General features: G+C 50.8%; 1 protein-coding gene across 7 annotated transcripts in view; it reads right to left on the minus strand.

Annotated features, from left to right (window-relative positions):
* Positions 1-383: 383 nt before the first annotated feature.
* RASSF2 (Ras association domain family member 2) overlaps positions 384-12,106 on the minus strand; it is a 41,019-nt gene continuing 29,296 nt past the window's right edge. For all 7 annotated transcript variants that reach the window (XM_032419486.1, XM_032419490.1, XM_032419491.1 and 4 more), the window contains 7 exons: positions 10,936-11,024; positions 9,753-9,913; positions 8,824-8,925; positions 7,897-7,948; positions 7,310-7,431; positions 5,831-5,928; positions 384-4,372 (listed from right to left, as the gene is read on the minus strand). In XM_032419486.1, the coding sequence (XP_032275377.1) occupies positions 4,303-4,372; positions 5,831-5,928; positions 7,310-7,431; positions 7,897-7,948; positions 8,824-8,925; positions 9,753-9,913; positions 10,936-11,024 (694 nt within the window). In that variant the 3' untranslated portion in view covers positions 384-4,302. The remainder of the gene's footprint in view (positions 4,373-5,830; positions 5,929-7,309; positions 7,432-7,896; positions 7,949-8,823; positions 8,926-9,752; positions 9,914-10,935; positions 11,025-12,106) is intronic.

Here is a 12,106-nt window from a genome sequence, read left to right on the forward strand (position 1 = left end):
CAGAGGCAAGCCCAGGTCCCCATACCCCTACAGGGTGGCTTGGCCATTTTAGAGATGGGGAAACCAAGTCCTAGCAAAAGGTTCCACGAATTGGCCCCAGGATCAAAACAGGCCTGGGGTAGAGTCAGGACAAAATCCAACCTCATCAAATGGTAGTTCCCAGCTCTTTCCACTGCAACTTTTGGCTCCAGCGGGACCTGAACTCGAGACTCCTAGGGGACGTTCTCATTTCACTTCCTATTTGGAATATTAAAGCCAAGCCTGAGCGCATTCAAACCATAAACTATTAGGGAAGAAAATCACCTTATTTCCTGGATGCGCCTTCGCATTCCCATCCCCGGCCCTCCCATGAGGCAGGGCTCCCCGCCCAGCGCACCACACACGGACCCATCCACAGAAGGACTTCTCTTTGAAAAGTGCTTTATTTCAACACGATCTAAGTTGGGTGCATTAAAACTTATCAAAATGTTACAGACATTTATGGCTCCCTCCTGAGGCCTTGTCAAATTATGTTATGATACCTAGATGTGTCCGTTTACAAGTTCAGAACCAAACATTGAACCAGGTCATGTACCATTGTTGAAGGCAAGTTATGATGAATAAAAGAATACTTCACAAAGCTAACACAAGTGGGGAAACCCTGAAGAAACACTAGCAGTAACACACCAGAAGTCATCAGCCTGGGAAGCAGGGAAGGCTCCAAGGGCAAACTGAGGCTTTCCCTTCCCAGCTTGTCCACATCTTGTGCTTGGTTCAAACACAGGGGGCACTGTCACCTCCCGTGGCAGGGTAAACGCTTTCAGTTGTGCCTGAAAGAAGGGGGTGCCATGTTCATCTGTATCTCTGCCTCTCTCTCGGAGATCATTTCTCGTCTCACCTGACTCAAGCAAGACTTTGTGTCAAACAACTTAAGTAGCAACTCAAAAATATGTGCTGCGGCCTGAAGGATGCTGGAGACCTCTCCCGCTTGCTCTCTCAGCCCCCACATCATGGTTTGGCCCCGAGACCCTGAAATTCCCTCGCTCATAGAAAATTTCTCTCTTGGCGATATATCTATGACACAATATTCTCCATGCTATGGAGCTTGGCGGGTTTTTTTGGTGGTGGGGGGGAGAGCTTTTCTTAAGAGAGTTTCTTGCCCTACTGGGACCCATCGCTCCTCTTTGCTCCTGACACTCCGAAATAACCACCCAACCCTGCAGAAAAGAATTTGTGCCAAGATGTTTTGCATCAGATTTGTGTGTGTGTCATTTTATTTCAAAGTCTTATCTACAATGGTGTTAAAATGCCTTTATCTGTCTGCAGGAGAGAGTATTGTTTTCTTTCTGGTAGGGAGGAGGGAAGGGTGCAAATATTTCTCCTTGAAGTCTCAGACCAAAACCTCAGCTTTTGGTCCCGGCGTTTTTCTCGCAGGTGGATGGCTAATCTGAGCTCCTCCCTTACTCAACCTCACTTAGAATTCAAGTCCATCAGCCTGGAGCCCAGTGCACACATTCCTCACCAGCCCGCACAGGCAAGCCTACTGTTTGTGCTTCTCAGTCCCTCCCCAAGATACCCCCCACCCCCATTTAACTCATCACCGGCCCACTCATGTGATCACTGAAAATGTGACCTTGTGCTTAATTCCACCATCACCTGGGGGAACGGACCCCCTTCCCAGCCAGATGGACTCAGGCTTTTCCTTCATTTGATCACCTTGTAACACAAGCCCCTAGAAAAAGAAAGCCAGATGTGGCTATCCTGCTTTTCACAAGTTAGGAAAAAAACCTATAAATTGGCCTTTTGTTCTTCACATGATTTCAGGTTCATTGCACGCAATTACATAAACCCACACAAATCAGTAGAGGAATTCAAAGCTGCAAAGCCATGTGATACCAGTGAGAAAATCCGGCTCCACACTTCGGAGAAGTGTCTCTGTTTCAGGCACTGCTATTTCAAAGGACCTTTCCAAAATTCCTGATCGGGCTACTAGGACGTGAGAAACGATCTCTAAACAGGGTGGGCCAAAATGGAAAAGTACGGTCCGTGGTAAGTGGAATGTATCCTGTAAGATGCGATTTCCCCTGACTTCTACCCTGACTTCCCCCCCCCCCAACAATCTTTAAGAAGCCAGGTCTACCTTAGTATCACTTTCTCAGAAAGGAAGCTGGCAAACCTAACGTTTTGCAACATTTCCATATTTAAACTATCGTAGTGCTAGTGCAAATCAAAGAGAACTTTTATAAACGAGAAATAGCTGTCCAACAAAAGTTAGTGGTTAGTAATTTGCTCTGTGGAAATTTTTCTGCCTAGCCCACCAAGGAGAATTGCTGGGGTCAACACAGGCTTTGAACATTCAAAATAAAAGTAACTGGAAGAGAAGTTTCTTAAGTCATCTTCTCAAATGCAAAACTCAGGAAGTGTGTTTGCATTCACAAACCCGCTCTTTCCCATCTGTAACAAAGGAAGCCTCTCCCCCTGCCCCCGGCTTTTCTGTGCATTTTGCAGCGGCCCACCGAGGTGTATGATTGAGACTAAAGCCTCCGGATTTCCAGTCCACGCCCCATAGGGCTGGTGGCACTGTCCCCGAAGAGGAGGTCGCCTTGCTAAGAGACCCCCGGCAAAATGCCAGGTGGCAGCACGCCATCTTTGTGAAAGTCAACAATAAGACCACAGCTGTGAGCCCTCTAAAGAGGCCACGGAAGCCACAGAGGGGAACAGGAGGCAGGAGGGGGCAGGAACGGCTCCGCTGCAAACATCCATCTTCCTTGCAGACACCAGCCAGTGGCCCTCCTTCCACCAACTGCCCAGCTCCCCAAACCTTTCTTGGAGAGGAGGTGAAGAGATGGGGAGACCCTCCCTCAACAAGGCTGAGACACCTGCTGTTAGGAGCTCCGGGCCCTGCTTGGTTGATCTCCAGAGCCAGGCACCCTGCTCCAAGCATCTGTCCTTCTTCAAACTGTATCAGCCACACTGGTGCCCAGCTACCCAGTGGTCTTCCTGACAGGAGCCACAGGGGACAGACTGTCCCACCCTTTCCCCCCACTGGGGTCTGTTCTAAAGATCACCCAGGTGGCTGCTCAGAGAAGCTGAAAGAGAAGCTCCACCCTCCCTATGCACCTTCACAGGGAAGCCTAAAGAGCTTCCCTGAGCCCCACACTCAGTCAGCAGAAGGGTCCTCCTCATACTTGGAGCTCATCTCCGTGCATAAGGGAAGGGCAACTTGAAAGAATCCTGTGGTTGGAAAGGAGAAAGCCTTGACCTCAAACACATGGCCTCAGCACCAAGTGCAGGAGAGGCCTTGATGATGGGAAATGGGCTGGCCTCCCAGGCATCTGTCACTTCTGCAAGGAGCTTCTACGGTTCTCTAAAGAGGGAAACTCTGGCCACCACCCCAGGACAAGGTCAGGCCAGGGCCACACTAGCCAGTCGGCCATGTATATAAACCCATGAGACCCTTCCTTCAACTCAAGGAGGCACCAAAGAGTTGGGGTTGGCTTCCATGGCATGGGGTTGGCATGCTGAGTGAAATGTCAGGCTCCTCTCCTGTCTCCTAGACATGGCCGTGGAGGTGAGGACAGACGCAGAATCCACATAGATCATCACATACGTCTTTGTTATTTTAAACAATCAGAGTTTCCAGTGTAAAAACTTGTGGGCTTATTGCATCTACCCCACAGATGGTTTATCTTTCTCTTTCCATCCGACCTTCCCCAAGGGCATGGGGCTGCTAGTTTGTTAATTTCCAATGCCCAGTCCTTCTAGGTATACAGGGAGAATCTCCACCAATATATAAATACCCCAAATGGAGAGCTTGCGGAGTCCCCTTCCCTTCCAAACATGTGTGGCTGCTCCCTGGCCCTTGAGGGAAGACATCAACTTCAACCCCTCAGATTGGCGACTCCCCTGATGTTCCTGCCCTCGAGCAGCGCACCTGCAAGCCCCATGGCGCTGGTGCTGGTGGCTCGGAATTCAGTTCCATGTGAATATCAGGTAGGCACGTGGATATGTACCATGTGAGCACACACGCTTACATGTGCATGCATGTGCTCATGTGCGTGCACACACACACATTTTGGGTCCTCATAACAAAATTCAAAAGTCCTTGTGAGTAAAAGAAAGGAGTGGAGCATGGGGATCCAGGGATGGGGAGTTGTCTGCGGGCTTCTCCATTCTGCTCCGGGCAACAGATGGTGGCTCTCGGCGGGAGCTGGAGAGGTCTGTATCTACACGTTTCCATGGAAGGAAGGTACCCAGCTTCCTGTGCATCTTCTCGTGTCAGCAGCAGCCCCTGTGGTGTCTGGATCCCCTCCCTCATGTGGCTCAGATTGTTGCTGGGGTCTCGGCCATCTCCTCCAGCCTCTGCCGGATCATTAGCCGGAGCACCGTGTACCTGAGGACAGGAAGAGCTACGATGGGCAGCAGAAAACAACATATGCCTCCTCTTGATCTTCCCCTACCGCCCGGGTCCCAGGGGCCACCTGTCGGTGCCTTTGCTTCTATCACTGGCCCAGCCGTCAGCCACCTTGTGGCTTGTGTTCATTTCCACACCCAGATGAGAGGAACTGAGCAGACCCAATCCAAACTAGATGATTTGATGACCGTTAGAAACTCTGGCCAAAGAAGGACCGGAGGGCGAAACAGACAGCACCACCAGGAAGGACTGCATGAACCGAGCGCTTACTATGCCCAAGGCACCGCGACACAGTAGCACGGGCTCCTCACCAGGGCTGGACCATCTGAAATTGCCGTTCTTTGACCATCGTGAGGAGCCTACAAAAATGGCAGCTTCATATGGTTCAAGCTAATATCAGTCCCTGCATGTTGCAGAACAGACCAGAGCAACTACCAAGCGTGGGGGTGCACGGCTTGACGAGGGCCGGTCTCCACCCCTTCCCTGAACTGAGCCAGCGCAGAAGCTGCAGTGAGAACCTCTGTGCGGGGCTCAGGGGGCCACTCCTGATGGCCAGGGCTTTGCACCGCCCGGCACAAGCTCTCTTTAAAGTTGGGCGCATTTCAAGTGTTCAGTAAATGTCAACTGCTTTCATACTAGCGATCATCATTGCCAAAGCAAATGGAGCATCGGTGCTATTCCCCAGGGGCAGAAATCAATCAATCGTTCGGCTGTATCCAAGAAAAGCAGTCCACTTTATGACTAAACATGGCAAAAAAAAAAAAAAAACCCATAAAATTCTCCCTAACAAAATAGGGTGAAATAGATGAAGGGGATTAGGAGGTACAAACTTCCAGTTATAAAATAAAAAGTCACAGGGATGAAAAGTGGAGTGTCGGGAATACAGTCAGTAAACTGTAATAACATTGGATGGTGACAGATGGGGACTACGCTTATCATGGTGAGCACTGAATAATGTATAGAATTGTTGGATTGCTATGCCAGACGCCCGAAACAAGTATAACACTGTATGTCAGCTACACTTCAATCATAAATTAAAAAAAAAAAAATCCTCGCCAGAGAGAGGCTTTACTGGACGTTTCAAGCCAACTGTAATTTCCAGAAGAGAAATGTTAAAGAAGGGAGAAGGGTAGGAGGAAAGGATTTCAGAGGTAGGTTGCTTAGACTACTTTCCACTGCTAAGACAGCCTTCCTGAAATCCCCGGAACATTTTTATGTCCCACATCAAAATGAGAAGCTGACACAGGAAACAAGAGACCAACACACTTAAGCTTCGTGTCCCCATCCACATTTGTCACGGGAAGCCCCCGGAAGAAGGTCCACGGCACCCAGACCCACACAGCCGCTCAGCATAGTCCCTGGGAGACACCCGAACAGAGAGCCGGCTCCCTGAGGCCCCGGGAGAAGCCCAACCAGCCACCCTGGGGCCACGCGTACTTGCGCATCAGCTTCTTCACTTCCCGATCTTCTTCCTCTTGGAGCTTCTGGATGAAGCTTTTTAGGACGGGCATCTCAAACTTTATGTACTGGGCCACCTGGGGAGGAAGAAGTCAGTCTGGGATGCATGCACGCCCCCTTCCCAACCATATTCCAATTCCTTTTGGTGCCTCTCTCATGTAAGGCACAAAAGCACGGGAAACCTATTTCTGCACTGATCCAGGATTTTGTTAAAAGCAATAGCCAAGCCTCGTTCTTCTCGAGGCTGCCATAGAGTTTGCGGTGAAGATCACTCCCTATCCGTGACACATATCTCAGAACTTCTCATCTCTCGTCCCATGTATCCAGTGCACGACAAGGTGATTATCAAACGTGGAAAAGCACTCTCTCTCAATGCAGTGATGCAGAGAACACCTGAACCCTCAATATTCAATAAACCTCTCTGTTCTCCCCTAAGCAGATTTAGGGAACCATGGCTCAGGATGATGACTCGCATCTGGAGTCTCAAGCGGGCATCCAAATGAGAACTTGCTCCGGAGAGGCTGTGTGGGGTGAGGGTGGCCCCCAGGTGAACTGAAGTTCAACAGCCGTCCCCCCTCCTCCACAAGAATCCCCACCCTACTCAATCAACTCTTTTCCATGGGAAAAGCCTATTAATGTGGAGCTGCTATTACATTTATGACTTGCTTTGGTCAATGGAATGTGTGTGGACACACTAGAAGGTACATTGAGTGCAGGCTTCTGATGAGCTTACGAGGTTTGGCCTGGTGTCTTGCACTCCTGGGATCTGCCATGGGACGTGTACCCCAGGGAGCCACCACCCCTCATGCCTGGGTCTCTGAATGAGACATGCAATGCACACCTGCACTCAACCCCCAGCCTGGAGCAGAGCTGCGACTACCAGCCTGCAGCGTCCTGAGCAAGAAAGTGCACGTTTGCTGTTGCAAGCAGCTAGGATTTGGAGATGTTTGTTACTGTAGCAAAAGCTGACTAACAGGTAAGATAAGGTAAAATCACTGCAAACAGCTTGAAGTTGCTAAGAGAGGTCTGCAGAAACTTCTCAGCCCGTACAGTACCCTAGAAAGATTGAAGACATTTACTCTATGTAAACCATTTTGTGCCTGAGCATTCCCCCCAATAACTCCCCCCAGGGGGTACCCTCTGCCTAGCCTCTGCGTTCATTCTCCCTGCCTCATGACCATTCCCGCTTCAAGAAAACCTGGTATTTAAAAAAAAAAAAATAAAATATTTAAATTTTAAATTTTTTTTTAAATTTTTTAAATTAAAAAATAATAAAAAATAAGATTTTAATTTAATTTAATTTAATTTTTAAAAAAAGAAGAAAACCTGTTATTGAGGAATGGCAACAAAATGGGACATGGTCCTTGGCCAGAAAGTCAAGCTGTACCCCAGTTACAGGTAACCCAACCAAATCTCTGCCCTCCTAAGGAGAGACCGCCCAACAGAAGGGGGACTCACATCGTAGGTGACTTCCTCCACCTGGTCCTTCTCCATAAGAAACACTTTGGAGACTTGCTCACACGGTCCCTGGAGGATTCGGGCAACCAGAGGGTAATCGGTGTTCTTCAGCTTCTGTTTCTCTGGAACCACACCCAGCAAGGAACAGCCCTGAGTTTGGCCCTGAGGCCTTTCCCCCCATATGTAGTGGCCAGCTCGGGGTTAGGGCACCTCAGAAGATGCGGCCAAGTAAGTCAGGAGACTGAACTGTGAATGAACAATTCTGGTTCAAAGCAACCATTCCCTCCCCGCTCTCCCTGACAAAACGACCATCCTCCAAATCCTTTGGAAGATGCTATGTTGGAGGAATTGGTTTTATCTACCTCTCGAGAAAATCCGGTTGCCTTTTAAATAAGCAGTTAGGTTCTAGACCACATATGGCATTTCCCAGTGGACTCAGCCAGTGACCCCACCAGCCTCGGAGGCAAACAACGTTTGGAAGTTTCCAAAGGCCAAACAGCAAGCAAATGAGGCAGAGGTCTTGTTTTTACACTTGCCATTTTGAGTGAAGTAAACATTTTCAAGTACACTGTGTTTTTCAGACTTACCACCGCTGGTATGGACCACATACAAAGCAAACTCTTCTGCGGAATTCTCGATCTGAATCAGAAACAAGAGATGCTTGAAGAAAGCACATATTTACATATCCCAACTCTGAGCCATTCCTTCCTGGATGCTGCAAAGCTAAATGGATGTTCGGCGCTCCTGAGGGGGAGTTATTTCTCTCCAGCTCTCAGAGGGGATGAGGAGAGGGGGCAGGCAGGTAACTTTATCAGTTAACAGTCCATAAGAAGGACTAACATTTCTTTCACCCTGACAAGCACCGTGCCACACGCTCTGCGCACGTTAACTCAGCTCATACTCCCGTCAGTCCCTTAATGGGGGGTCCTGTGTACCCTCATTTTACAGAAGCAGAAGCACAGGGAGCTTAAGTCACTAGCTCGGCTCCTCCAATCAGCGGGTGATGGCTGGGGATTTGAACCCAGAGGCCACCAGCTGACACTGGCCCCAGTGAAAAATAGGGATCCCTGTCTCCCAAAGATTTCTTATAAAGGGATCGTGGGAAACCTACAGAGTAATGGAACTTTAAGGACTCATGCACTAGAACTTACACGTGTATTGAAGTTCATTTTTCAGAGTAGGTTCCCCAAATGTGTTTCAAAAGTCAGTCTGTGCCTGGGGTCTGAGGTCTGTGCCTGGGGCCTGGGGTCTGAGGGCCGGGGCTCCTCAGAATTCAGCGGCACCAGAATGGCCTGCCAGTTGCTGAGCGGGTTCCCTGGCCTTCGGGCTTCAGATTCAGCAGGTCTGATTCAGGGCTGGGGCCTGGGAAGCTGCTTTGCTAAGCTCCCAGGGGATGCTGATGCCACAGGGTCGGAAGACCCCGCGCCCCGCGGCCCAGCGTGCCCCCCGCTGCTTACTGCACACCCTCCATGGTCCCCCTTCCCACTCCGGGGCCAGCCCGCGTGGGAACTTGCCTTGAATTTGTTGAGCAGCAGCTTCAGGACCTGCGGGGTGGTCATGGTGCTGTTGATGCGGACGTTAGTGACCGAGCCATAGGCTGGCGTGAACACCGATGTCTGTCAATAGAGGGGTCCGGCTCACGGTGGCCGTGGGGACAAGAACTGGGCCCTAAAACCCAGGTGTCCCCCAGCCCTGTGACCTGGGGTAAAGGGCACAGTGACAAGGGCACTCACCCCGTGCACCCTGAGAGCCCCCCCGCCCCCAGCAGCCTGGCAGACAGTGGCTTTGACGTCAACAAGGCAGCCCTGGGCTGTGCCTAACTCGGGAGCTCCTCTCCCACCCACGGTCCCCACGGGAGGCTGGAGGGGTCTGAGCTGGGCACGTGGCAGGGTGGGGGAGGGGGAGGGGCCCAGATAAGGAAGGCCCTCTCTCCAGAGAAGACGCGCACAAGGCCCCTTCCACTGTGACTTCAACGCAAGGTCTCTGACCCCTCTCCCGTGACGCACTTGCTTCTGGGGCTGGATTCGGACCAGGCAGCGGGAGGGAAGGAGGGTCAGCTAGCGGGGGGGGGGGGGGGGTAGTGCACGGACGCCCCCTGATTTGCGTCCCGCAGCCCTGCTTCAGGGGGCAGCACCCAGCTCACAGGAAAGTGAGACCACGCAGCAGCCGGTGTAGGAAGAGGGTAACGTGTGGACTTCCCGGGGAGGGGGTTCGGCTCTGATGTTCGTGGTGTCATCTCACCCACCCTTCTAGGCGGGGCTCCTGATCTGGGGTCCCTCATCCCTCCCAGAGCCGGCAGAGCCTGCAGCCCACCCAGGACCCAAAGACAGAACGGCAAGTACTTGGCTTCCCACTTGTCTGTAGCCTGGAGGTGGCCGCTGCCCAAGAAGAGGCCTTATTCACTCGGGAATAACCCCTGCCCCCTACCCCCCATCCTCTCTACCTTGTGGTTGTAGAAATGGCCATTGATGGAGAAGCGGTGGCGTCTGATTCGCCTCTGGTCACTGGGTGTCCTCACGTTGCCACGGCGACGCACGCCAACATCACTGCGCGTGCGCATCAGCTGTGGGGTGTCTTCCTGCAGGGGCTTGAGGCCCCTGGAGTCTAAGAGGGAAGGGGGAGATGAGCTCTGTCTGCCTGGCCCGGGGATGTGGCAGTTTGCACACAGTACCCTCTTTGTGGCCAAGGCTACGGTACCCGCTGCAGCCTCCCCCGAAATACATTTCATCAAAAACAGTATTTCCTGCCGGGGGAAAAACATATGGTATAATTTACTGAGAAGCAATACAGTGACAAGATTCCAGAGCAGAGGCTTGAGAGCCAGAGTCCCAGGGCCAAATCCCAGCCCTACCATTGCTATGTTTCATTAACCCCTCCATGCCTCAGTTCCTTCATCTATAAAATGGGCATAATAATAGCACCCACATTACAGGATTGTTGTGAGGGTTTACTGAATTAATTCCTGCAAAGCATTTAGAATAGTGCTTGGCACAGCGGAAGCATGACATAAGGACTTGCAAGATATTGCCTTCTGACAGTATCTATCAAAATTACAAATGCACATAGCCTCAGACCCAGAAATTCCACTTGAAAGAATCCTACAGACACTGACAAATGTGTGAAATGACACGTGTCCAGGGCCACTAACTGCTGTTTGTCACAGCAAAAGGACTGGAATGACTTCAATGTCCATCAGTGAGGAGTGATTCAGCTATCATTTCTCCACACAATGGAATACAGCAGAGCTGGATAAGAATGCCGAAGTTCTTTATGGATTTGTGTGGGACAGTCCTCAAAACAAACTAATAGAAACAGGGATATACAAAATGCTACCACTTATGTAAAAAGGGGAAGAAAAGAAATGACCTCCAACCATAAAGGTATGTTGCTGTGTATTTGCTTGTATCTGTCTAGAACACCTCAGAAAGAATGCTTTCGAGTATTTTCTAGGGAGGGAACCACTATGGTGGGTAGATGAAATGGGGAACTTCTGATAGGCTCCTTTGAAAACTCTTCGAATCTTGAACCACATGAATTTTATTTATTCAATTTACAGCATCTAGATCACATCAGTCTTCACATAGGAGCGCCCAAAACGGGACACTTCCCACCACACATGTATGTACCTGTGGGGCTCCGTGTCTGCTCACTCTCGGGCGGGGCATCCACTTCTGAGATCTGAATGTTGGGCACGGTGAGGGGCTTCAGGATGGTGCTAGGAAGACAGAACACAAAAGGGAGACTGGCTCAGCCCCTGCAGGGGGACCCTCCCTCTCCTGCAAGGGGAGCACCTGGCCTGTGCTAGGCTGGGGACAAGCACACCCCCGTAGGGGCGGCCCGTGCGGAGTGTCCCATGAAGCTGGCCCCGCTCCAGGGCTGAGCACAGGGTGGGGAGGGGGTATTCTGGAGGAGAAGATGCTCTTTCCCAGTATCTGCAGCAACACAAGCACCCAATTCATCAAGCCCGGGGTGGAGAACACCAAAGGACAAAATCTGGGCGTTGTGTGCACTGAGTTTCTGAGCATGTACAGGTTCGAGCTCTAATAATGGACATTTGTTTCTCCAGATAAGATTCCAGTTCAGATCCTTTCCTGTTGGAGGCGTAACTCAGAAATTGCTTCTGGTATCTAAAGGAATGGAAGTAATAGGTCAGAGCAGCGTTGGAAGGACCACTGATGATAGCGTTCTTGGGGTTGCCGGACAGGATGCTCAGCCAAGCTGGACCCCACGAAGTCAGTCTGAGCAGAGTCCCGGGTAACTGGCAAAAGACTCCCCTATAAGCCCAAAAGGATAATGACAGCAGCTCAGAGAAGCACACCCAAAATCAACAGGAGATTTGACCAGAAAGGAAAATCACACTTAACCAGTTAGGACCATCCCATAGTGAGAAGAGCGTGGGCTCCCTGGGACCCAGTAGAGATGGGACTTACAGTCCAGGGATGACAGTTTTAAGGGAAGACAATAAAAACTGAAAATCTGAAAGAACTTCCCACTGTGGTCTAACTCTGGACTTCTGACCCCAGACTCGAACTGGTCAGAGCTGCTCAGGAGTGGTGAGTGCCTGGTGCTCCCAGCGACCACGGCCCACTCCCTCACGGAAGCAGAAACTGGTCTCAGCCTACTTCTTACCCCAGTGGCCCAGGTATTCACTTCATTCTAGCCAGCATCGGGGATAACCTTAATTACCGTTCCTGACAACCCTCTCAAGAGCCCTGGCAGGTTTCAAGAACCAACCAAGACCAGCTTGATGTTGCAGGGAATGGAGAAGAAACAAGCGAGCCGAGTGAAAGACCCTTT

The sequence above is a fragment of the Phoca vitulina genome, unplaced genomic scaffold (genome assembly GCF_004348235.1).
Source record: "Phoca vitulina isolate PV1807 unplaced genomic scaffold, GSC_HSeal_1.0 scaffold22, whole genome shotgun sequence".
NCBI classification, from domain to species: domain Eukaryota; kingdom Metazoa; phylum Chordata; class Mammalia; order Carnivora; family Phocidae; genus Phoca; species Phoca vitulina.